The following is a 26,098-nucleotide window of genomic DNA, read 5'->3' on the forward strand; positions in this document are numbered from 1 at the left end:
CAGACAGGCAGGCCCAGCCAGGGAGGAGGGAGGGGCCAGCGCCGGCTTCTTCCAGTAAAAGGCAGGCGTCTTGGCAGCAGGCAGTTGAGAAGCCTCGTTGCTATTGTAAATCGTAATAAGCTGATTACTGCAGCACTTGTTCTTAAAGTTTCCCAAAGCTCTTCCAGCCGAGCTGTGGGTCGCAACATGATCGTGAGTTGAGTTTATCGCAGCAAGAACCCTCAGCTCTTCCTTGAGTCTTTTACTCAAGAACGACCTGCCCTGAAACCCCCGGGCGCCCCTTCCGCCACAGGCTGGCCGAGCGGGAACGCCTGCAGCCACAGCTCCCAGGCTGACAGTCACGGGAGTTAACCCCTCAACTCTGAGCGACACATAGGTTTATTCGGCATAGAGAGTTAAGAGCTTCGCAAAGATGGGAGTTTGGTTTCAAAGCCACTTAAGTATTAGTAAAACCCCTGGGGTCTGGCAAACTTCTCCAACTGCTATTCAGACGGCTCTCCGCCTGCGGGCTGTGCCACCCTTCCTCTGTCTGGGCCTCGCAGGAGCTGGGTCTGCGCTGTGCCAAATTGCTCGAGTTAACATTTGTCAGTGTTTCCATTATAAAACCCTCCTCCCCCTTCAAGAATATGTGACCCGACTGTTAAATTACCCTCAAGGCAGCAGGCCTGCAGACGTGGTGTTTTCACTTCCTCTGGGAGACGGGGCTGCGGGGCCCCGTCTGGACGGGCGCTGGTATTCAGGTGCACCTTCCAGGTCTCCCAGGACCCTCCCTGGCACAACCAACACGGGGAATGAGGGCGGCCCTGCTCCTCCACGCTGCAGCTCCTCCACGTCATCTCATCAGGTGCAGGGACCTGGGCTCTGGGCTGGCGCTGCTGGGCTGGCCCCATCACCTCAGCTACTCAGGAAGAATCTTAGACGCCTGCAGCGCAGAGTCCCGAGCCCAACACCACAACCTGTGCTGCGCAGGGAAAACATGCAATCTTAAAGGGCTCCCTTTCACAAGCCGTCAAAAATCCTGATGACCCAGCAACCAAGGGAGGGGAGACGAGCCGCCACAGTTCACACCGATGCAAGGCAACGTGTCCACCGGATTCGGAAGATCCTTAGCGACACTTTCCATATACAAGAGTCAAAAGTACGGCAGTTTTACAATGTAGGAAAATTTAATACATACTATATAAACAACATTATTTACATCAGAAATCACTAGGACAGTGGCATTTTTCACAAATATAAATTAATTACTGTTTAGTCAACAGGTTTTAAAAGTCCACAATTTTACAATAAAGAAAAACCACCTGTCCCCAAACGAGTGGGACGCAGATGGACTAAAGCAGCCTGGACCCTCTGCCTGGCTCTCCTTGCCCGACACGGCAGCTCTCAGATCAGCCAGCAGACCCCCGGTGCCAGCCCGGCCAGCACCCCTGCTGCCGGCGGGTTTGGTCTGCACGGCTTCGGTGTCACGGCGTGAATAAACGACTGAACTGCATGTGCGCCACGCATCCTGATGCAGCTTTCAGACATCAGGCTAGAAGGTCTGCAGCGCGATGTGAGAAGCGTTCTGCTTTCCTGTCGAAGGGCGCGTAAGGAATGACTAAAAGAAGAGGGAGCCCAGGGGCCGTGAGAAGGGGCTTGGCGGAGAGCCGGGCTGTTCCTCTCTAGCTGGCTCTGAAAGCCAGTGGAGACCGGCCTGGGGGTCACCGAGTCCTCCTCCAGGCTGTGGTACCCCATGTTAATCCTCGCTTATCTCCAGCTTGCAGGTGATGCTACCCCACCTCCCACTTCCTCAACCCCTGCTATTTCTACCCAATATCTACGCCTCTCAAAGCTACGCTCCATGGAATACCTTCCTCACAGATTCTTGGGGCAGCTTCTCCCATCCCCAAGTGAGAGAATTTCTACCTGTGCAAATTTCTGGTTTTGATAGAAGCATACAGTATTCATACTGATTTAGATTAATGAGGAAATGCCTTTCTCCCAACCCACTCTTCAAACATACTTCAATACCTAAAAGAGATGCTGTTACGGGGATACTGTACTTTCATAATCAATTTAACACTGATCTGGCTGATATCGCCTTTTGCTACATTATATGGCACTAAAAGTCCTGAATGTGAACAAAAGGAAGTTCCTTTTTCCTTATAATGAGACATCTTTGGGAATAACTCACATCTCCTATCAATGAGTTCAGAGAAAAAACCTTGATGAGTTTCCAAAAGCAGGGCCTCCAGTTACTGCTCTGACTGAAAGGAAACGCCGCGCCCCCAGAGCACGCGTACTGACTTCCACAGGGGAAGCCGTGCTGGGCTCATTCCTGCCTGCCCTCACCCCATCGCTCAAGCACCCGGCCAGCCAGCCTAGCCCTCCTCTTTGGCCTGGAGTAGTGTCAGTACTGTCAGCCAGAAGCTAAACTGGTGGTGGCCAAAGCAGAGACGTAATTTCCTACCTTCTGCCCCTCAGCAGTCATAGCACGTCCTCGGGGGAGGACTGTGGCCAGGAGGCTCCCATGCAGTCCTGTGGGCTTTGCCCCACTGCATGCGTGCCAGAAGCCCCAGGTGAACAGCCCCATGTACCATGAGGAGATAAATAAGAAGGCAGCGGCCCCACTGAGCTGCCAACACGAGCTGTGAGGACCCAGACTCTCGTCTGGAAGCCAGCACTGGCCAGCCCCAGCATGCTGTGCAGCAAGCAGCAACGGCCCTGACACCACAGCCACCTCACTAGAGGGGAGTTTTTTGGGAAAGGCATTAATGGTGGTGCCCAGGATACCAGCAAGTAAGTGATAATGATTTTACGAGGTCCTCACAGGTTAGTTCAGGGAGTTTAACACTCTGTATGCCCAACAGAAGGGTTTTCACCAGCTCTGAGCCTGGACACTTAGAGGCACACTGTATGTTCAAGTCGGTTATTCTGTCTCCAGCTAGAGAGGCCTTCGGATATGCTAACAATACTGGCAGGCTGTGTTCAAAATGGATAAAACGGAAGGCCCCAGAATCAGAAGGAGGAAAGGAGCCTGCTTTAACTGATGCAACCAACTTGCCCCCAGTCCCAATGCAATGCAACTCTAGTATGACTCTACTGTCTGCAGCGCAGTCACCCTGTCGTTGGATGCTTCCTATTGTGGGAAAAATTTAACTTAGGTCTATAGTTTACTTGATCTCATTCTAAAAGAAACTGAGTTCAATTCTAACGGTCTTCAACCAGCCGCGGAAAGCTGTTCACCACAGGAACCCACCACATGAGGGTCAGGAGACCTGTGATGCTGTCATCGACTTCTTTAAGCCATGCAAGAGGAACTACGATGCAGCTGCAGATGCTGCCCTAAACAACACTGAGCGCTCCCCCAATGCTGGCGCCACCAAACCCCACACTGGGACACCTTTCACCACTGGCACCAGCACCCACTCCTGGCACATGCCCGCAACAAGCTGGTCAGCAGGCCTGCCTCCACTCCCCCTCCTCGCTAGGCCCTGTAGTTTTACTTCTCCTCACAGGAATCAGGAATCCACCAGGGATTCCAGCTCCCGGGCCACCCTACCCCCTCCCTATCCCCACCCTGCCCCCACATTCAGCCCTCTCCCAACCAAGTAAGACCCATGCCAACCTCAGCGGCACCTAACTCACAGTACTCAGAAGGCAGCTGCACAGACCCTACGTCCCCGGCACAGGAGGCAAAGGAGGCCCAGTCAGGAGACCGAACCTTTGAAATGTGCAGAAAGTGTGGGGAAAATTAGTGTTGGTAGGGAAGGGGCCATTGTGTCCCTCTCTCTATCCCCCCTCCCCGTGCCAGGGATGTCACATAATGAGGCCCGAGTGTCATTTCTCCCAAGAACACATTCGAGGGGTGTACCTGCTCCCCTTCAAGTCCTATGATGCAAGACCCCACCCCCTCATCCCCACGCCCCGCCCTCCATCAGCAGCATCCGTCACATCACAGTGAACCAAATCACACGCTGTCCAGCAGGTCCCAGCAGCCTTCACACACACGCCTTCGCAGACCACTGCACCGAGGTCCAGGGTGCAGTGACCCTGGCAATACGACATTCATGACTCTAAGATGCCTTCTTCCTCCATCAGGGAAACGGCCCATGAAGCTGGTACATAAAAAAAAAAAATCACCTCTTCCTCCTAGCACCCATCAAAGCGGGAGGCCAGATCCAGGCTGGAATGGGATGGGGTGCCAAAGTGCAGGAGTGGTGACCCAAATCAAAGCTGGACCGACCAAAAGGCCTCCCCCTCCCTGAAGTGCTCCTTCAGCCGGCGAGCTGCCAGCAGCAGCATGTCCAGAAACTCCACTCACTGGTCTAGGTAACTGGCTCCTGTTGGATCAGACCAAAAATATCCAGGTGCTTAATGACTCTTTGCTCTCCTCTTCTTTCTGAGCTGTCCTTTATGTTTTCCGAACATTCCAGTTATAATCTGGGTTGTTTTTCTGTTCTAGTGATCTCTCCAAAGGAGACCTATGATCCAGGGGTGACTTGGAATCGTGAGGAGATTTCTGAGAAGGGGGCGAGCGAGGATCTGAGACTGCAGGGTGCAATGGGGGCAGGGGCTGTTTATATTCCCCCAGTTTGTCTGTGTGGAAAGAGCGGTAATGGTCTGAGGGTCCCTGGCCGTGGTAGCCCATGGCGGGGCGGTGATCAGACATTCGTCGGAAATCCTGCTGGTGGTAATTTTGAGGCCTAAATTCATCGGATCTCCTCCGCTTGGAGTCATGATGGTGCCTGAAACAGAGATGCAAGGATTAGCTAAAAGACCAAAGCCAGATTCCCATCCCCTTTCTATCACCCATGGGCTCCTCCTCATGTACTCAGATTGAAAGACACTTCCAAAGGACTCAGGGGCAAATACTTACATTACTAGGAATCAAAAAAACAAAATGAAAGTACTAACAAAGGGCTTTTTTTATACTATTGGCAAAACACATCCTATGAAATAACCATGAGACTCATCGAGTCTGCAATGAAACAAGTACACGTGTGAATCACTGATGGCTTCGCAAACTCATACTCCCTTTAGGAAAACTGGCAAGATCTAGAAACATTTTCATATTCCTTGACCTAGCATAGGAGAAGAGCCACAGAAATTATTCTGTAAGTTATCAGTAACTCACAATCAACCTAAATATTCAACAATACGTGAAAGTTAATTAAATTATTTAAAAAATGGACTCAATGCAAAGAATATTAAAATCTTTTTCTTAGGACCATGGTAAACTGCTTATTATCCTATTGAAAGAGAACTGGTACCAGTCAGCAACAAAAAGACAAACAATCCAATTCAAAAACAGGCAAAGGACTTGAATAAACAGTTCTCCAAAGAAGATATACAAAGGGCCACTAAGCACAGGAAAAGATGTCAATGCAAATCAAAACTACAATCAGATACCACTTCACACCACTAGGATGCAGAGGGTTCCCCCCTGAGTATTCAGGGTGTACATGTGCGCAAACTACAGAAGGCCAGGGGAAGAATCACCCAGGAGAGTAGAGGTCCAAGTGCCCTGTGCTCACACAGAGCCAGAACAGTGCCCATTCTCACCAGCCATCCCAAAAAGCCTCAAGACCCAGGGGCACTGGCAGAGCACAGTGAGGATCCTCGCCTTGGTGGTGGGGAACGGACAGTTCTGCCTAACGAATCTCAACAGCAAGACCTGAAAGAATCAAACTGTTTCTAAGTAACCTGACTGTGTCTTACAACAAAGCCCAAGAATACTTATAGGAATGCAAAAATATCCAGCACAACGAGGTATCTAATCCGAAATTACCAGGCATGCAAAGAACCAGAAAATAAGACCACAATAGGGAGATAAATACATCAACTGAAATTGACCCAAATGACAGAATGAGTAGACAAGGATATAAAAACAATTTTTCAACTGTATTCCAGATTTCAAAAGGTTAAATAGAGACATGGGAATTTAAATTAAGGGGGGAAAAAAGGCCAAAATACAACTCTCTAGAGATAAAACTACAATGTATGAAATGCAAAATATACTGGATGGGCCTCAGCCTCAAGGGAGAGTAGACATTAAAAAGGAAAATATTAGTGAACTTGAAGACACAGCAACAGAAACTATCTAAATGCAACAGAGAGAAAACATAATTTAAAAAAAACAAAACAGGGGCTGACCCCATGGCCAAGTGGTTCAAGTTCCGTACAACTCTGCTTTGGTGGCCTGAGTTCTCAGGTTTGGATCCCTGGCATGGACCTACTCTGCTCATCTGCCACGCTGTATATAAAGTGGAGAAAGACAGGCACAGATGTTAGCTCAGGGCTAATCTTCCTCAGCAAAAAAACAAACACACAAAACCAGAGTACCAGTGAGCTATCAATCAAATTCAAGCAGCCTGATATAATTAGAATCTTCAAAGGAGACAAGAGTTGGGGGACAGAAAAGTATTTGAAGAAATAAACGTAAAAAAAATTCCAAATTTGATAGTAATGATCATTGTTTATAATCAAATTGCTAAAAACTAGAGATGAAGAAAAAAAGACACATCCTGTAAAGAGGAACAAAGATAGAGATGATGGACCTTTCAGAGACAATGCAAGTACAGAGAAGAGGAACATCTTTAAAGTACTGAAAGAAAGTGTCAATCTAGAAATTTATACCCAGCAAAAGTATCTTTCATAAATGAAGGCAAAATACTTTCTCAGACACACAAACAGGGAAAGAACTTATCACCAACAGACCCACACTAAAACAAAAGTCCTTCAGGCAGAAGAAAAATGATACTAAAGGGAATACAGACCTCCACAAAGGAATGCAGGGTCCACTGGAACCTGACTGGACAATACGGGAGGGCGGGGGTGAGGGGTACAGACCCGTTCTAAAGGAGGCAGCTGCTACTTGGCTACAGATGCTGGGCCAGTGCAGCCTGGTGTTACCAGATCTTCCAAAAAGAAGGCAGAATACTGAGATATTTATACAAAATTTTCCTATTTTAAATTCAAAGTGCAGTCCAAACAAAGCATACCATTAGTCAAATGGTTAGGGAAAACCAAAGTTGCTATGAGGTTAAAATACAGCCAAGTCTTCAGATTAGAAAGAACAAGTAAAACCTCTTCAGGCCCTCTTCTACTTGCTAACTCTCACAACTTCAAAGCTTGGCCCTTCATATCATATTATACAGCTATAGAGAGGGTATAACTTCAAAAGTCTATGACCCATAAATTGTGGGCTGGTATCCACGTGGATCCCTGAACCTAGTGTGGCTGAGAGCCTAGCACACAGCTTAACAATTCTGGTTGCTTTACTTTACTATTTTATGGCTACCACTTCCCTAGATTTCCTCAGAGGAAGGCAAAAACTTTTCCTGCACAATTGAGATAATGAAACTGCAAATGGCTCCCTATGACCCAGAGAATAAAACTTAAAACCTATAACTTGGCATTCAATACCCCCACTATGCAATCTGTTAATCTTTTAGGCATCCCTTCCTGGGTCCCTAGCCTTGGTCTGGGCCTCCGATGCCTATTCCGTTTCCCTCTGCTTAGCTCTTTAGAGCCCAAAACAAGAAGCAACAGCCTTCCCTCTTCCCCAGCCCTCAGGAAAAACTCAAAAATCCCTACTTTCAACCATCCAAGCAGCGCACACACAATCGGCTGTCTACCTCGTGACTCCTCCCCAACATCATGAAGATGCCTTGACGGCAGAAATGTTAGATCAGACCTGGGACCATGCCTGGCACATGAAGATGTTTAATGAGCACTTGATAGATTAATACATTAATGTATTAGGTTGCTTGTCTCTCCTTTGCAAACAACAAATCTCCTGGCAGAAGTCAGCTCCTGCTGTCTCAGGGCCTTCTGCATACCTGTCATAATAATCTCTGTGTCCCCGGTGGTCTCGGTCACTGCTGTACTGGTCATAAGGTCTCTTTCTGGAAAGGTTGTTGGGTCGGTAGCTCCCAGAACGGTGGGCGTCCATGTGGCGCCGGTCCCCATAATGGTGGTCCTTGTACCAGTGTTGCTCATACTGATGGTGCCTGTCACTACCCCACGGAGGATTGTTGTTGCCACCACCATAATTGAACTTTCTTTCCCTCTGCCAGTCTCCTCGATCTGCAGGAAAGGAAAGAATGGTCTCATGACTGCAAGAAATGGCTAAATTTCACGTCCACTACAGTTTAAACTGAAAGGCTGACACATGTTATAAACAGACATTTAATTTCCTCCTTCATGGCCTTTCTGTTGGTGGTTAACATACCAATAATGAGTCCTAACATTCTTTCCCCCAAATTTTAAGGCAAAATAAAATTCACTGCCTTTCTCCTAAAATCTTGAGAACTACTACTCTTCATTTTCCATATCTGTTTACCTTCCAATCTAGGGCAGACCTTTAAAATGAGATTTCACTCAAAAAACAAAACCAAACATTAATTTGGAAAACAGCACTGCTGATTTTCACAGCCACAAGACAATATCCTGTTTACATGTCTAACGTTTATTTACCTGCTGGTACCATAAGCTGTGCCTAGTTTCTGAAAATCTTTCCGGACTATCCCTACTGATTCTACTCTATTCTTCTTCAGCTTAGACCAAAAAATGGATCTCCTCCTATAAAAAGTGATTCCTCTAACTCTGCATTTGGGTCAGCATTCCAACTCTCAAGGATAGGGTCAAATTGAAATTTGTCTTAGCTTCTATAGCCTCTGTTTTGCCCTGAAGAGAAGAATCACACTTATTTGAATCAGAGAAGGCAGTGAAAACACAGACGTTCAGGAATGGAGGCTATTGTGGGTTGAATTGTGGCCCCCAAAATACATGTGCACCCAGAACATGTGAGTGTGACTTTACTTGGAAATAGGGTCTCTGCAGATATAATTAAGGATTTAGAGAGGAGGTCATCTGAGATCCAGGTTGGGCCTAAATCCAATGACAGATATCCTTTTAAGAGAAATGCAGAGGGAAACTTGCGACAGAGACACACAGAGGAGGGCCATGTAGAGATGGAGGAAGAGACTGGAGGGATGTGGCCACAAGTCAAGGAACACAAAGTGTTGCTAGCAGCCACTATAAGGTAGGAGAGGGGCGCGGAACAGATTCTCCCTCAGAGCCTCCAGCAGGAGCCAACCCTGAGGACACCTCGATTTCAGACTTCTGACCTCTAGAACTGTGACAGAATAAACTGATGTGTTTTAGGCCACCCAGCTTGTGGTACTTTGTTACAGGCAGCCTTACAAAACTAGTACAGAGGCTTGACCAGAAGGAACTACGTGGCCTCATGAGAAATCCAATCTTCTATCTACAACTATGTTAAGACAAAAGATATACCACCAAATAAACGTCTACTTATTTTGCTGGTCTTCTAGCATTCTTCTACAGATCCAAAGAATAATACCATCAAGGAACCTGTGTAGCTTAGAAATGTCTACCATTAAAATAATGTACAGTCAACAGTGGTTTAAATTCATTGCTGATCCAGGGTGGATCAGGCCAGAGGACCAAGAAGTAAAAAACGTTTCAGTATTCAACTAAGAATTAACAAATAACAACAAAAAGAGACACCTTCACAACATGAAAGGATCACTTGAAGATGGCTTCAAACCAAATGGAAAGTAAGATTTCAAACAGGGTGTCAATGTCTGTGGAATAGTCAAGATGCTTAAAACTCAAGCCAAGTCATTTACTTCCAGAGAAATCAAACAGTGCTTTTCTTTCTTCTAGAACCCTCCAGGAGGTAGGTCACTGGTTAGGAAGTACTGAGCTATTAAGGAGATGGGTGAGGAATCCAAGATTTAAATAAAAGACTACAGTTACCTCAATAAGAAGAGTTCTTTCAAAGGATCAGAATATAAAAATCAGTGACATCACATGAATAACACAAAACTAGTCTAATCCAGGAAAAAGTCAGTACAACTCACATAACTAGATCTAAGAACATGGAAACATTTCCCAACCATCCTGTACAGTCATTACCTTTTCTGCCCTCAACAAAACAGTGATCAATTAATTTTGAACTATTTAGATTTTTAAGATGAAAAGACACGGAACTTCTGTTTCCAGGTAGTTTGCAACAGAATCACACTCTGCCAAGAACAATGAGAAAGGCCAGATAAACAAAATATAACCTGTTTAAAGACATCAAAGAACAGCCAAAGCGATCAGGACTAGAGGGGAAAAAGACTGAAGAGCAGAAAACCTCCAAGAGGTAAGAGTTGCCTTCTGCAGCCACTGGGGAAACCTGTGATTCTGAGCACAGGTAAAAGGATGAAAATCCGAGCTTTTCCCAGGCTAGAGGGCCACTGCTGGAGGGAAGACACCAGCAGAGCCTTTGGGGACCGTTTAAGGCTAGAGGGACATAGTAGACTTGAGGGACTTCTAACACACAGCCAGTCTTCCCTTAGGACATTTGCTGAAACTTCAAGCAGAAGGCTTTTTAAAAAGCTAAGCTGAAACCCCCTGAAGAGCAGAGCAGTTGGGGACCGTCTCATGGTACCGAGAAAACCAAGATTCGAGTTTAAGACCTGCCAAGGGGAGGGGCAGAGGATGCCACAGGCCCTTGTTGAGCACTATGAGGAGCTAAACCCCAGGAACAGGGGAGCAGAGGCAGACCAGATCAAGATGATTGCCTCCCACCTGAGGTGCCCCGGGGAGGAAAGGGTGAATTTCTCTCGGAGAAGCTAACATCACTTGGAGCTTCTACAATTTTTTTTAAAAAGTGTACCTCATTTAATCAAAAATAACTTGACACGTCAAAAGACAGGACTACGTGACTGAAAGCCAAGAGAAAACAAGCATACAACAGAAAACGACTCACAATAATTCAGATATTGGAGTTAACAGGCAAGATTTTTAATAACTACAATTAGTATGTTCAAAAAGAGAGGAAAAGATGGAGAAAATTGACCTTTCTAAATGCTTGAGAATTTTACCAGAAGACCAGAATGTATTTTTTTTAAATCAAATGGAAATCCTAAAATTCAAGTTTAGAAGGAATGTATACTTCATTCTGATTATTATGGAATATTTGACTGTAAAATCTTATACTCTGCTTCTACATATACTACATACTTTTTAGATTTTATTCTATATGGTTTTTCTCCTTTATTCTTATAACTTTTATCTTTAAAAGTAATTCATGCTCACTGTAACCAGGGAAGCAACAGATGATGGAGACACTAACTTCCTTCCTCCAATCTCCCCTCCATTCCTACCGTCCTAAAATAACTGATATTGTGTGTATATTTTCACATCTTTCTCTATCTTATACAAATATATTATTCAAACATATACTATGAAAAAAGTTTGATGGTTCCTCAAAAAGTTAAACATAGAATTACCACATGACCCGCAATTCCACTTCTGGGTATATATCTAAAGGAATTGCAAATAGGTACTCAAATACTTGCACACAAATTTTCACAGCAGTATTCTTCACAGCAGCCGAAAAGCAGAAACAACCCAAACGTCCATCAACTGGTGAATGGATAAAAAACTGTGCTGTATCCATACAATGAAATATCATTCAGACACATGAAGGAATGAAATATTGACACATTACAACACGGATGAACCTTGAAAATATTATGCCAATTAAAAGAAGTCAGACACATATTATGATTCCATTAATATGAAGCATCCAGAATACATAAATCCAGAGAGTGAGTATAGATGGGTGGCTGCAGGGGCTGAGGGAAGGGGGTAACAGGGAGACACCGCTTAAAGGGTCTGGGATTTCCATTTGGAGTGACAGAAATGTTTTGGGACAAGACAGAAGTAGTGGCTGCACAACACTGTGAATGTACTAAATGCCACTAAATTGATCATTTAAATGGTTAAGTTTATGATGTGAATTTCACCTCAATAAACAAATTCAAACATGCAGACATACGGATTTTGTTGTTGCTGCTGCTCTTTTTCCCTCCAATTTTTTTTTTTGTGAGGAAGATGAGCCCCGAGCTAACATCTGTTGCCAATCTTCCTCTATTTTATGTGGGAGGCCATGACAGCATGGCTTGACGAACGGCGCTAGCTCCATGCCCAGGATCTGAACCTCCAAACCCCAGGCCGCCAAAGTAGAGCATGTGAACTTAACCCTACACCACAGGGCCAGCCCCTCCCTCCAAGTTTTTTTAATCTATAAAGCTAACTCATTCTTTTCAATAACTGATAATAGTATACAGTACAAATGTCCTATTATTCACTTAACCATTCTCTTATTAATGGACACTCAAGTTATTTCTAGCTTTTTGACATTATAAGGCTAGAATGGTATCCTCAGACACATGTGTGTTTTTATTTCGACAGGAAAGACTCCCAGCAAAAGGGCCTATGTATTTAGATATTTCAGATTACCTTCTGGAAAGATTGTAGCAACTTATACTTAGCAATTTGTGTGTATTTCACATTTTAATTTTTGCTGATCTGAAAGGAGAAAAAAACTGGTTGCCTTGCTGCTCTAATTTACATTTCCCTAATAGGAATGTTGGTTATCTTGTCACACGGGCCATTTCAATCTCCTCTCCTATATGAATTCCCTATTCTTAACCTTTGCCCATTTTTCTATTTGGGTGTCCTTTCGTTATCAATTTACAAGAGCTCTTTCAATATTAGCAGTTTCAACAATTTAACTGTCATATATAATGTAAATTGTTTGCCTCAGTCTATCGTTTGTCTTTTGTTTATGGTGGCTATGTTCTTCTTAAAGTTGAAATAATAGCCTTTTGGAATGTTTATCTCATGCTTTATCTCATTCAGAAAAAAGAGGACAATAAAGTGAGAGGAGAGAATAAAGCACAAAGGTCCAGCTGCTGTGTCTGGAAAATAAAATGACTCTTCTTTTGGTACCTCTTTTAAAAACTCCACGTAGTGCCATACCTGCATTACTAAAGTGTCTCTTGTTGGGGTGATTGTAGTTATCTCTTGGGTGTCCATGCATCTGTGGGCCATGGGAGGCAGGCAAATGAGGCTTCTGAGGGTGAAGGGTGTGCGGGGTATGGGACTGAGACATCAAGGAATCCCGGCTTGAGCCCGAGGCCTCTGGTCGAAATGGTTTCTTACCACCAGTCACGTCATCTTTCTTTTTTTGCTCCTGTAGATAAACGGAAACCAAAGACTCTCAAGATCCCAGGCTGAATTCTCAAGAATAGTATAAATGTCATCATCTCTAAATATTTCCTTCTTGTCCCTCTTGGCTTTTGATCTGCCATTTACCACCTTCTTACCAAAAACTGCTCATCACTTCCACTGAGCTCCCACAGCATGAACGGCCTCACAGAGCTCCAGCCGAGGCTCTGACCTAACTAGGCCACTACAAGAAAACCAACCTCCACTGACAAGTACCTGTAAGCACATGCACACGACTGCTGGATGTCACCGCACAGGGCGTGGCACAGGGGCCTATGCTGGCAGCATGCTCGGACATTCCTCTTAGACCAGGTAAAACCAGGGCCATCAACTTTCTGAGGCTAACTAGAACAAACAACCCCCAACTAGTCCAGTGGGAACTAGTTCCTATGCCAAAGTCATCAAACTAAACATCTAAATGTTTGAGTAACACCATTTCTTTGCCAAACAAGTAAAGTATTTGATATAGAAACATCAGAAAATACAGTAAGAAAAAAAGGAAAAAGGCAAAGTCACCTAAAATCTCACTACCAAAGGAATCACTGTTAATAATTTGGTCCATGTCTTTCTAAGCCACTTTGTGCGTGTTTACACATACATACTACATACATTTTTAAACAAAAATATTATTTGGTATTCTTTTTTCACTTAATATATTGTACAAATCTTCTCATGTGAACTTATGTCCACAACATTATTTTTATGGTTGAATAATACTCCCTGATATGGATATATCATGACTTATTTAATCTATTTCTTACTCTTGGATGGTCAAGTCATTTCCACTATAAACATGTTTTAACTCTTAATTATCTCTTTAAACTAAATTCTTAGAAGGAGAATTGTATGTTTTAGTCTGTTGATAAATCTTCCTGAACTGTCCTCTAGAAAGGTTGTGACAGTGTACACCCCCACTAGTGGGATCACTACTTTCGTTATTCAACTCACCCAACTTCTGGTACTGAGACTAATGAAGCCCTTTATATCGTATGTCCAACTTCAAAAGCTCATTTTAATTTTATCTCTTTCCTAAAGGCCTTTTCCCAACTATTTCATTCCCTCCTGGGGCCTTTCCTGACTATTCTTTCAAGTCTTTTTATAATGCTTAAAGTTCACACTAACGTTCAGCAACATTAGAATATTATTCCTATATATTACTGCCATACCATATTCTTCCATATAGAATTCAATTATAAACGACTTGAGGGTACTATGCCATGCTCCAAACAGTGCTGGGGATAGGACATGCTCATGCAACAAACAGTTCTGAGCATCTGCCCTGTGCCCAGCTCCACCCCAGGAGCTGAGGATGCAGCAGGGGATGAGAGACATAATACCTCTGCCTTCGTGGCGCTGACGTGTTAGTGGAAGAGGTCATAAATGTTCCCAGATGGGCCCTAACCAGCTAATTTGGGTATGGCCCATGTGGCAAGTCAGCAGATCTGCAAATGGACATGACTGCACACGGAACACTGCCCCTGCAGCGTCAGCCAAGTCACTTCTGCGTCCATCCCACTACACCAGAAAAGGGGAGGCAACTTCTGGGCACCTTCTCATGTTTGCTCCTTTACGTGAGCAGCTGGGACCCTACGTACAAAAGCTGGAAGGACATCAAGTACACATGGCCCAGAAAGAACAGAAAAAGTATTTTCTGCCCACAACCCTGTTACCCATCAGGAGCCAGATTTATAAGATAAAATTAAGACCTGCACTCATGGAAGAAGGAAAGGCCTGGTGAATAAACGATTCCAGGACAGAAGAACACGGGGTAACAACCCCTTCTCAGAATCTCAATGCTGGTCCCAATACCTGGCTATTTCACCATCGGGTCTGAATGTTAGTGTGACCACCAGTGAAGAATGTTAAGAAACTGCACAGTCGATACGGTGACAGAGCACACTGTGCAAGACAGGACAGGCCACGGGTGGGCTTCCTCACCCCTCTTGGACCCATGCCTCCATCTGTAAAGTAAGGGAAGACAACCAGCGACCCCTCCAGCACCAAGAACCTATGCTCCTCTCCCCAGGGAAAAACAGTCATTAAGGAATTTTTCTGAAGAACTGGTTTTTATCTGTTTGTATGAATTAGGATTAAATTTGTATTTTACCTCCTCTTCTTGAGATCTTTTCTTATGGGCCATCTTGTATAACTTATGTAATTTTCGAGCATCAAATTCTGTAAACTTAGAAACAAAAATCCATAGGTTCCTAAAAAAAAACAAAAACAAAAAAACCCAGTTGGTAAATTACAGTATTTCTAGAATCACTTTTTTATTCTCTTTATGGATGGCAAACTATTGAATTTTGCCGTGGAATACTCTCAAAGTATAGAAATTAAGTTACAGAAATATTCTTTCAGTTCTTTGCATCAATAATACATCTTTATACCTTTTTTTCTTTTTTTGGTGAGGAAGATTGGCCCTGAGCTAACATCTGTTGTCTTCCTCCTCTTTTTTGCTTGAGGAAGAGTGTGGCTGAGCTAACACCTGTGCCAATCTTCCTCTATTTTGTATGTGGGATGCTGCCAAAGCGTGGTTCGATGAGCAGTGGTGTGCAGTTCTGCGCCTGGGATCTGAACCCACAAACCCTGGGCTGTCAAAGTGGAGCAAGCAAACTTAACCACTACACCACTGGACCGGCCCCAATAATACATCTTTAGACGCTACTATCAACAGAGATTGACCAAGGGGTCCGGAGACCAGGGTTCTGTCTCAGCTAAAATCCCATTTTAATTTATTTCCCTGGCACCAAGACTCCAGTCCTAAAGTCCTCCTCCACCTTCCACACTTTCTGGACTCTGCCATGCAACCCGCTGTAATCGCCACCTCCCAGGTTGGGACCTACATACAGTTGGGCATCTCCGCACGGTTGCCCCTTCTTCCCTCCCAGTCAATGCCACCAAGGACTGTCATTTTTTCCTTAAAACTCTGGGGGACTTCTCCCCTCCAATTCCACTGTAGTCACCCCAGCATGGCATTGCCATCGACAGAGGAGTGAGAGATAAAACAGGTGTTGAGAGCAGCGAATAGGAAAAGGAGTCTCGCCTCCTCTCACCCTTTCCAGAGAGCAGTTTCACCATGCCATGCTGTACCACTCACAGAATACTGTACTGGCCCCCAAACTAGTAACCTGCTGCAACGCGTGGAAAGCCATTTACTTTCCTGTCTAAGGCCTTCTGTCACAGGGCTTCAGTTGCCTTAACCAACTGCCTTCAAACCCTAAAAACCTCCCCACCCCTTCACTGCCCCACGTTCAAGCCTTTGCTGAAGCCTGAGAACTCTCTTCATCTAAGCAAGTCCACTCAGCCCCTCTCTGCCCAGCTCAAGCATACGTGCCTGCCTCTCAGAAGACCACCCTCCCTCACTATTCTTCTGCGTGTGCTTCCTCCTGGGAACTCCCAATACACGTGGTCTTGCAATTACCACCTCATGATGGGCAGTTTCTCAGGAGTGGGCAAGAACCTCTTATGAACTACTGCTAGCCAGGACCACAGTGCCCAGCACATTGGAACAGACAGGCCCCAGTGCACAGGAAGAAGCCTAGTTTCACGGATCTATGTACCAGGATGACCTTTGGTTATCTTCCAACAGGGATTAAGGTTGGAGCCATGTGGCTAGGTACGGGAAGAAGTTGGTAATAGTGTAAAGGGGAAGAAAAGTTAACAATTCAAAACTTGTATCTTTTTTTTTTTTTTTTATAGGTATGAAGCATGCTATGGATAGCATCATGACAGAAGATGTTCTTAAATCCATTTTTACTCAAAAACCAATCCACTGATACTGGGCATATTATACAAAGAGAATTACATTAACCATCAAGTATATGTGTTCAAAGTAACCGTGGATTATGAAAGAGACAATGTCACAACTGTCTTTCAGAAATTCCAGTCATGTTTTCTTAAAATATCAAAAGTAAATATAGAAATGAATATATGTTAACTCAAGATGCCTTACAAACTAAAGTTATAAATTAACTGCATTAATCCAAATTACTACGAGAGTTCTTCAATTACTAAAGAGAATAGACAGCTCACAGTTCCGATGGTGTTAACCTTTGTTTCCCCTCATGTGTTAGTAGAGAACTAACCAATTAGTTATCATATTATATCTGAACATCAACCTGAGATGGGTGAAGCAGTCAAACTAGATGATTTCTCTCTCTTCCAGGTTTAAAGACTGAGTCTTTATTCTGAAAGTAGGCCAGCACATGCAGCATCACTGTCTTTCTGTCGTAACATAATGACATCATCCTACCCATTCAAAAAACTGGTCTCAGTGGAACAGCCTATTTCAGGAAAATAAGATTGAAACCTGCAGGTATGTTGCCAACAGATGGCTTTCGCTGGGGGAAAAAAAATCATTATATGGCTATGTCACCTTTTATAAGACACAAACAGAAGCCACACACACACTCTGTCAAATGAAAGCGGGCAGTTCGAGGCCAAGGTAGGTTACCTCCTCCACAGTTTGATGTGCTCCTGGTCTGAGTAAGCTTTAAGGCACTCGGCTATGCGGTCTCCGATCTTCAGCAGGCAGTTCCGCGTGTGCTCCAGCTGTTCTTGCACGCTCAGCCCCTTGTCGGGTTTGTCCAGCTGTTTCAGTGCCTTTTTCACAGGCCTCATCCTCTCCTTACACTGGAACAGGCCAAGAGAGCAGAGACATAAAATATCTGCAGCCAAGAGGTCTTCTCCCTTGCTTACTGTACCCTGAATTCCCAGAGAAGACATGGCCCACCCTCATGCCATATAGTCACTACAGGAGACGCGGGGAAAGCCAGCAGCACAAGTATAAACGTCAGAGTCAGAAAAACCTGAGGTGCAAGTCCCAGCACCAACCTTTAGAGCAGCAACCTTCTACTGCTTACGTGGCCTCTCAAAATGCTGCTCTGTTTCCTCATCCACAAGAGGGGCATGACAATCTCCTGGCCATTATGGAGATCAGATGAGAAGCAAATTTACAGACCTGACCTGAAAACTTCCCAGCACAAACTATCTAAAACTCCAGGATAAAACACTTACAAGTCCTTCAGAACTCTAAGAAACTAAGGGAAAGGCTTCCAGATAAAGATGGTGGACTGAAGACAAGAATCTATTTCTCTCCCTCCCCAGCCCCATTATAACAACAGTAAAGGGATTGCTTTAAAAGAGAGAAGCTCACAAAGACAGGGAAAATGAAAGAGAAAACAACAGCAACAAAATATTGGCAGCAAGGGAAATGACTTCATAGACCTGAGAAAACTAAAATCCTAAGGCCGCAGTGAAGAAAGCTGAGAAACAACCTGATTTATACTGCAAAATTCCCCCAAAGACTAACTAAGGACCTTTGGAACTGGAGTGAGAGCTACAAATAAGGACAGGTTTCTAAAAGACTGCTGAAGAGGAAGAGACACTCGGATTCATAACAGACACCTAGGTCTCCAACTCCACCCAGCACAAGACAGGAGGTTTATTCTTTGGAGAGGACAAAAGAAAGGTCTCTGAACTGGGCTACACAGGCATAGCTGAGCGGCAAGGCTACTGCCTTGAAAACAAGATTCTGTGAACACACGCACACCAGATGAGCCACTGCCCAGTCTTTTGCCTCTGGGACTCCAGAATGAAGAGGCCAGGGCTTCCCCTCCAGTCAGGAGACTGGGGGATTCTTCCCCACAACATCTGACCACCCAAGAGGAACAACCAGAAGATGCTGACTATCCGTTGGAAGTTTCCCAAGGAAGAAGCCCAACCAGATCACCCTCCAGTGAACACACTCAAAGCTGATGAGCCCCATGTGCTCAGAGCTTCAGCGCAGACACTCAGTCCCCTACTCTGAAGCATAAGCAAGGATTACCAAGCCGTCTGAGGAAGCATCTAACACGAATGACAAAAAACAAACTAAAGAGAAGAGACAACTGAGGATTACCAAACCATCTGAAGAAACACCTAACATTAATGATGGGAAATAAAGAGAAATATAAAAACATCCAAATAACCATGGGGGTGGGGGAGGAAGATCTTGGAAATAAAATACGACAAGAGAAATGAAAACCTCAAAAGAAATAATGGGAGATAAAGTTGAGGAGATCTCCCAGAAATGAGAGCTAAAAAAGCAGAAATAGAAAATGGAAAAAAAGATTATATTAGGGAGCACTCCCAGAGTCCAATATCCAAAAACAAGGAGTTCCATAAAGATAAAACTAAGAACTTAGGAGGAAATTATCACAAAATAATTCGAGAAAATTTTTCAGACCTGTAGGACATGGTTGTCAGTCACTAAATATCTGGTACAACAAATTTATAAGGCACATGATCACGAATCTTCAGAACAACGAATATCCTACAAACTTCTATCACTTTGTGATAATTACCATAGCTATACACTTATAATCTGTTTATTTTTCCATGTTGTACTTCAACTTAAAAATAAGACACAAAAGAGAAAGATACACCACAAACCAAAAGATACTTGTAATGACTATAACAGATAAAAGATTCTATCATGAATGTATAAGGATTCATATAGAAAAGGCAAGAAAAGACAAATTACCCAAAATAGGCAAAGGATTGAATAGGCAATTCATTCATGGAAACATGAATGTCCAACTACACCACTGGTCACTATTTCATACCCCTCAGAATAGCAAAAATTAAGAAGTCAGAAATTACCAAGTGTTTCCAAGACTGGGAAGCAATCGGAACTCTCATTCATTGCTAGAAGGGGTGTAAATCTCTACAACCACTTTGAGGAATAATTCAGCAATCCCTAATAAAGAAGTAGATGTGCATACCCAATGAAACACCCAGCGCTTCTGTTGAAGCTACAGACTCTAGAGAAGCTCTTACACATGTGTACAAGGAAATATTTACAATCTCACCAAAGCCTCTTTGTAATAGTAAACATTTGGGAAAACCCCAATGTCCACTGATAGAATAAATTGTGGAAGTTATAGAGCAGAATAATATGAAACATTTAAATCAGAGACACAACTATCAACATGGATAAATCTCAAAAACGTCAATGCTGAGGGAAGAAAAGCAAGTTACAGGAGATGCAGAGTGTGGCATTTATATAAAGCTTTTAAACATGGGAAGCAATATTCGACGCTATTTATGGATAAATGGGAGGCCGTGTAGTACAATAGTTAAGAACCCACACTCTCATGCCAAATTGCCAGGGTCAAATATTTGCTCTACATCTTAACTGTGTGACATAGGACAAGCCACTTAACTCTCTGCACCTTATTTTTTAATATGTAAAATGGAAATAATTATCTACCTCACAGGATTGTTATGGAGAAAATACACATAAAGCACACACACAATGCCGGGCTGTTTATGTGAGCTATTACTGTCTTTAGAGACATAAGCAGTAAAACTCTAAAATCACGCATGAGAATAATAACTGAATTTAGAATCGTGGTCACTTCTGGGGAGGTAACAAAGGAAAAGCATGGGTTTAGAGTGAAGAACACCAGGGGCCTCAACTTTATATTCTGAGCTTTAAAAAATTCAGATTTGACAGAGTTCTGTGGTACCTATATCAATGTCTATTATATTCCTGAGATTTTTGTGTATTTTTTAAAGATTTCATAATACAAAAACAAGGGTAAATGAGCCAGTATGTAAAAGTATTTTTTAACATAGTATGGTATTGATAGAAGCATTATGTAGCATTTTTCTCTTACAAATACTGGGCTAAGGAAGAACCAGCAAACAGATCAGATAGCTGGTTGTATAATGAATTTATTCATTTACTCACTTTACTCATTTATCAATATACTTCTAGAATCTGGATGTACTTTATATAAGACACCGTACTTGCCCTCAGAGAGCTCACAGGCAGAAAAGTAAAGAGAATTAAGAAAAATGAGATAAGTGCAAAGAAAAAAAATATACATATACATATGCATATGGGTTTTGGGGAACAGAGAGAAAGGGGTAAAGAGAGAGGAGACTACCTTACAGGGTGAGGTCAAAATTCTATCCTTTGCTGCCACAGAGCAGGAATATTTTGAGATTTAGAAGAAGATCACTTTCTTTTTGAGACTGAATTAACTGCTCAAGTGAACTGTGGTTTATGCAAGTTCGGGGAGAAGAGACCACAGGAGGGTTGGGAGGAGATCGTCGACTGGGGCACAGAGAAATGACGTACATGCAGCTCCAGGAAGGGGCTAAGGGTCTTGAGGATACACCGGCCTGTTCCCAAACCCTGCAAGATCTGGCCCTTGCACTCCTTCCCCACCACCTTCCCTGTCTCAAAAGGAGAGACAGACCATATCCTAGGCTCCTTGCACCACAACACGGAAGCACATAAGATATGCCACGTTCACCGCTGCTCCAGCTCACTCAGCCAGGATCCCAGTCTCGTCTCCTGTCATGCTGTCCCGTTGCTCTCACCACTCCAGCCAGTGGCCTTCTGTAACCTCCTCAGTGCACACACCTTGTCCTGCCACGTGGCCTCCGTGCATGCTGCTGCCTTGCCTTGGCATGTTCTTCCCTCCCCTCTTTTCCTGTTATCTTTTCCTCTTCCTTCGGAACCCAATTCACACATTGCTTCCTTAAACACGCCTTCCTGATATCCCCTGACTGGGTCAAATCCCTTTCTCACAGGATCTTCGTGGTATCTGGTCTTTTTCCTCCACAGTCCCATCACAGTAGCACAAACATGGTTATCTATCTCCCCTCCTCAAACGTAAAGTTTACAATGATAGAAACAGTTATTTATTCAACATGGTAACTGCAAGGGCTGGCACACACCAAGCAGTCAATAAATGTTAGCTCAGTGAACATTTCCATTTTCCAAACGCCTCTAAGGGCCCCTGCAGCCTCTCCAACTAGCAGCACAAGACATGAAATCCATTCCTTAAAATTCTTTTTCACTAGAGACAGAGTAAGAAAATCTCTTCCTACCAGCCTGTTCCAGAGCACAAGGTCTTCAGATATTAGACTGTTTTTCCAAAGTAATGTCCTAGTGCTTAGACCAACTGAGGCTGTGTGGCTGGACCTATGAAAGGCAGAGCTGCAGCAAGCATCGTGGCTGCAGACACCAGTGTCCCTCAATTTCAGGACTTACTATGCTGAATGTCTCCTGGTCCAGATCATCATCCTCATCCTCTCCAATGGGGACAGGTTCACTTCCTGCTGTAATATGGACAGGACCCTGAGATCGCTTTGATTTACTCGAAGATTTGGCATCACCACCTTTAGGCTTTTAAAAAAGAGTTACAAGGAGTCATTGTCATTTGTGCAATCCTGCCTTGCAATTTGGACTTTTTAACCTATGTCACATGGCTACAGTGGGTAAACATGATGGCCTCAGTTTATTAAAAAAGTAAAATAAAGTCCTCTGAGACATCATGAAGACAAACCTATTTGATTAGCAGCTTAAGCATACATCATTCCCATTTCTGTCTCTAAACATATCCAATTATAACGTGAGCTTCATCAACGCTATTTTGGCTTCTATTCCCTCATCCATAAATGCGCAAAAATGACATCAAGAGGTTAAGATTGTAAATTGGCAGAGCTCTTGTAGAGTATCACGTAGCAACTTTTATCAACAGCTTATAAATGAATATACACTTTGATCTGGGGATGTGCATTAACTAAAATATTATAAGTGATTATAATCTACATGAATCCACATAGATAAATCTCATTTATCCATGAAAAGCTACAGAAGGATGGATATAGATATATAAAAAATGACTTCAAATATGAACATTTAAAAACATAGAACAATACTACATTTTATGATTATAAAATATGTAATAAAAGTATAAAATATGGACAGGAAGGCTTCAAACCAACTTCAGAGTAGTGTTACGGAGAAGAGAAAAGAGAGGGAGAGTCATGAAGTCGGGAGAAATAATAAGGGGAGCTTCAACAGCATCGGTAATGTTTGCATGAAACACAAAATACAGCAGCCAAAAAGAGCCACTTGAAGTAAACATGAAAAAATGTCAACAACAGCTGTAATACTGGGTAGTGGATAAATGGATCTTTGTTAAATCGTTCTTTGTGCTCTTAGTTTTGAAACGTTTCACCTTAAAAAAAGAAAATCTTTCTATGGAAGCACAAATGCAAAGATACCTGTCACAGTATGGTTTATAACATTAAATATTTGAAAGCAATTTCAATACGAGAGACTTAAATTGTTTCCAAGATGTCATAACCAACTGGAATCTTCCTTATCTCTTAAAAATGATTTCACCAATTATTTATTCACTTGGCAAGTTGTTTGTGATATATTGGCTAAGTGGGGAGAAAAGGCTACCCAAATAGCCTGGTCTGATTTTTATTTTGTATTTGTTCCTACTGCATAACACAAAAGTTCCAAAGGTATTCATCAAGAAATCTACTGGAGTGATAACTGGATGGTGGAATTACAGTCGTTGCCTGTATGTTTTAACAACAATTAAGGATTAATTGCAAAATAATTTCATCAGAAGTCAGCAAACATACACGCAACACTGTACCAGGATTCTGTGGTTTGGAATGAACGTCATAAAACCCCCAAAGTGAAGCTTATATAATAGCAGTGGTTTTCATTCATTTCTACTCCAAAAGCTTAACTCTTGATAGTATTTGGTTTGAATTCCAAATGCTTCAAATATTGAAAGTCATCTGTGGATTGTGCTTTTCTACCATGAATCTGAGAGCATATTTCAAGTAGTTGCCTGTAGATGCAGCTTGTTTCACCTGTCCTATCTCATTCAAACACCCACCTCTGACATACAGGATACAGAGCAAGTAAAGGCTTTCTATGTTAAGGAGCACTGCACACCTGCAGTCCCCTCTCCGCAGGAAGTGGTGCAGGCATCCCTCTGACAGCCCCATCCTTCCTTCCTGCACACACCCATAAAAAGATGCCTATTTCAGAGCCCTCAAACCCCATTCTATCTCTAAATTCTGGAAGAGAGTTTCAAAGGCTGCAGAATCTCAATAAACTAACAGCAATACCTTCTCCTTCTTCTCTTTGGATTTCTTCCTCTCCTTGTCGCCTTCTTTGTCTTTCCTAGAACTCATCTGCTTCTCCTTGTTCTCCTTGTTCTCTTTCTTCTTCTGTTTCTTTTTCATGGGACTTTTTTCTAAGCCATCATCCTGGAAAAGAAACAGGGCTATAAGCTTTTGCCACAAACGTTGTATTTACTTGTTTACTTTCTGGGGGGAAAAGCACTGTCCTCCATGGCTCATCACTGCACCTACACTTAGAAGCTTGTTTTCAAGCACATGCCCTTAGAGCCCTCACTCACACAACTCTAAATTCTCTGTAAAAAACAGCTAAGGCTGTAGAGGTGGATCCTCTTCACTTATTCTCAAAGCAACCCTTCAATATTGGCACTATTATTCCCATTTCACAGATGGAAAAAACTGAGAACCAAAGAGATTAGACACCTGTCCCAGTCAGCGTGTAATTGGTGAAGCTGCTAGTATCTGAATTCATGTATGCATGACTCACATCCATGCTAGTTCCTCTACCCAGTGCTGATCCTCGGAGCTAATCTCAAAGTACAACCGCATTCAAAGGGTAACGCAATAAAATCCCATAAAGTTGTCACTCACTGAAACAACACATGGAATGACACCAATGTACTTTTTCATTTTTCTTAGACCAGAGGTTACAGACTGGCAGGCCCCGGGCCAAACCTGACCCACAAATGAATTCTGTTTAGCCCAACAAGGAACTGAACTGCATGGCAGCTGCCCCCTCTGCATTAGGCATGAGCCCCCTGGTTAACCACAGTCCCTGCCACTCCCTACCATTCTCAACAGCGAGGCTGAGTGTCAACTGCCATTTAACATTGAAATTTGCATGGTTCCCCTTATTTACTTCCATTCTCTATGAATTTGCAATTGTTGACTGAAATGAACAACTATATTCCTCTCTCACAGATTCAACAAAAATATATATATATTCTATTTCCATTTTATCTACTCTACATGGAAACCAAATGCATTTCATATGGTTTTATATCAGTTGGCAGAATAAATGTAGCTAAAAAAACTCCTCAACCGAAATCCAGCCTCATACCTTTACTTCTCCCTCTTCGGATGGATTATCTGAGTGTCTAGGAGACGAAAACTCAATTCCATGCTCATCTTTCAGCCTGGGGGCTTTGTTTTCCTTCTTTACTCGAGGCTTCCTCTTCTTTAATTTGGCCTGAAAGGGAGAGAAAATGATGATAAAACTACAAATCAAGTCCCTCAAAAGCATGACCAAATAACATCATGATGCTTCAAAACAGTAGCAGCCATACAAATCAAACAAGAAAGTTCAGAGGAAATTCAAAGGAGTGCAACCATTTTTACCTGGGGCAAAGAAGGAAAAAGAAACTGTAGGCCTATCCACATCCTATACCACATAAAAACATCTATATCCCTGAACCTAGTGATGCCATTTTTTGGAATTCAGCCTAAAGATATAATTCAAAAGCAGGAAAAACATCTCACGCACCAAATACAAATAAAGATAATATATAAAAAACTTAATAGTAATATTAAAAAACCTAGAAGTATGCTATATGTAAAAATAAGGACAAGGTTAAAATATCATTTATCTACTCAATCAAATATGACACAGTTATCTACAAGTTCAGCATGATCTAATTTGTCTCTCCAGAACCTAACTTAGAGTACATACTCAACGTATTATCCAGAGAATAACACTACTTATGATACTATTACATGAAAAAGGGCCAAGTGTGGAGTTAGGATGAGATTCCCATCCTTCTAGGCCTGAACTGAAATGATAAGTTGGGGAAATAAAAGGAGATAAAGCTCAGATGAGTTCATTAGCAACTCAGCTGGTATTTTCACTGAGCAAGTAAGGCAATCCTAACTGAAGTCCAGTTTCCAAATTAACTGTGGATTCTAATTAGCCATTTTGTCCCTGGGACCCATTATTACAAGGAGCCCAGAGCTGGCTCTAACAAAAGGAAAACTAAGCGGTATTCGCACAATAACCGGAACTATGTTCCAAAATTGAAACAGCAGCATACAGAAACAGCAAGCGTTCATCTGGACCAGTGACAGTGGGAGAGAT

The 26,098-nt window shown here is 43.1% G+C and overlaps 1 protein-coding gene across 7 annotated transcripts in view; it reads right to left on the minus strand.

Moving 5' to 3' along the window:
- Positions 1–1,147: 1,147 nt before the first annotated feature.
- CHD2 (chromodomain helicase DNA binding protein 2) overlaps positions 1,148–26,098 on the minus strand; it is a 112,929-nt gene continuing 87,978 nt past the window's right edge. For all 7 annotated transcript variants that reach the window (XM_046652546.1, XM_046652545.1, XM_046652549.1 and 4 more), the window contains 8 exons: positions 25,088–25,216; positions 24,016–24,156; positions 22,127–22,261; positions 17,531–17,709; positions 15,185–15,284; positions 12,829–13,042; positions 7,824–8,070; positions 1,148–4,727 (listed from right to left, as the gene is read on the minus strand). In XM_046652546.1, coding sequence (XP_046508502.1) covers positions 4,394–4,727; positions 7,824–8,070; positions 12,829–13,042; positions 15,185–15,284; positions 17,531–17,709; positions 22,127–22,261; positions 24,016–24,156; positions 25,088–25,216 — 1,479 coding nt within the window. In that variant the 3' untranslated portion in view covers positions 1,148–4,393. The remainder of the gene's footprint in view (positions 4,728–7,823; positions 8,071–12,828; positions 13,043–15,184; positions 15,285–17,530; positions 17,710–22,126; positions 22,262–24,015; positions 24,157–25,087; positions 25,217–26,098) is intronic.

Source organism: Equus quagga, chromosome 2 (assembly GCF_021613505.1).
Source record: "Equus quagga isolate Etosha38 chromosome 2, UCLA_HA_Equagga_1.0, whole genome shotgun sequence".
In the NCBI taxonomy this organism is placed as follows: Eukaryota; Metazoa; Chordata; class Mammalia; order Perissodactyla; family Equidae; genus Equus; species Equus quagga.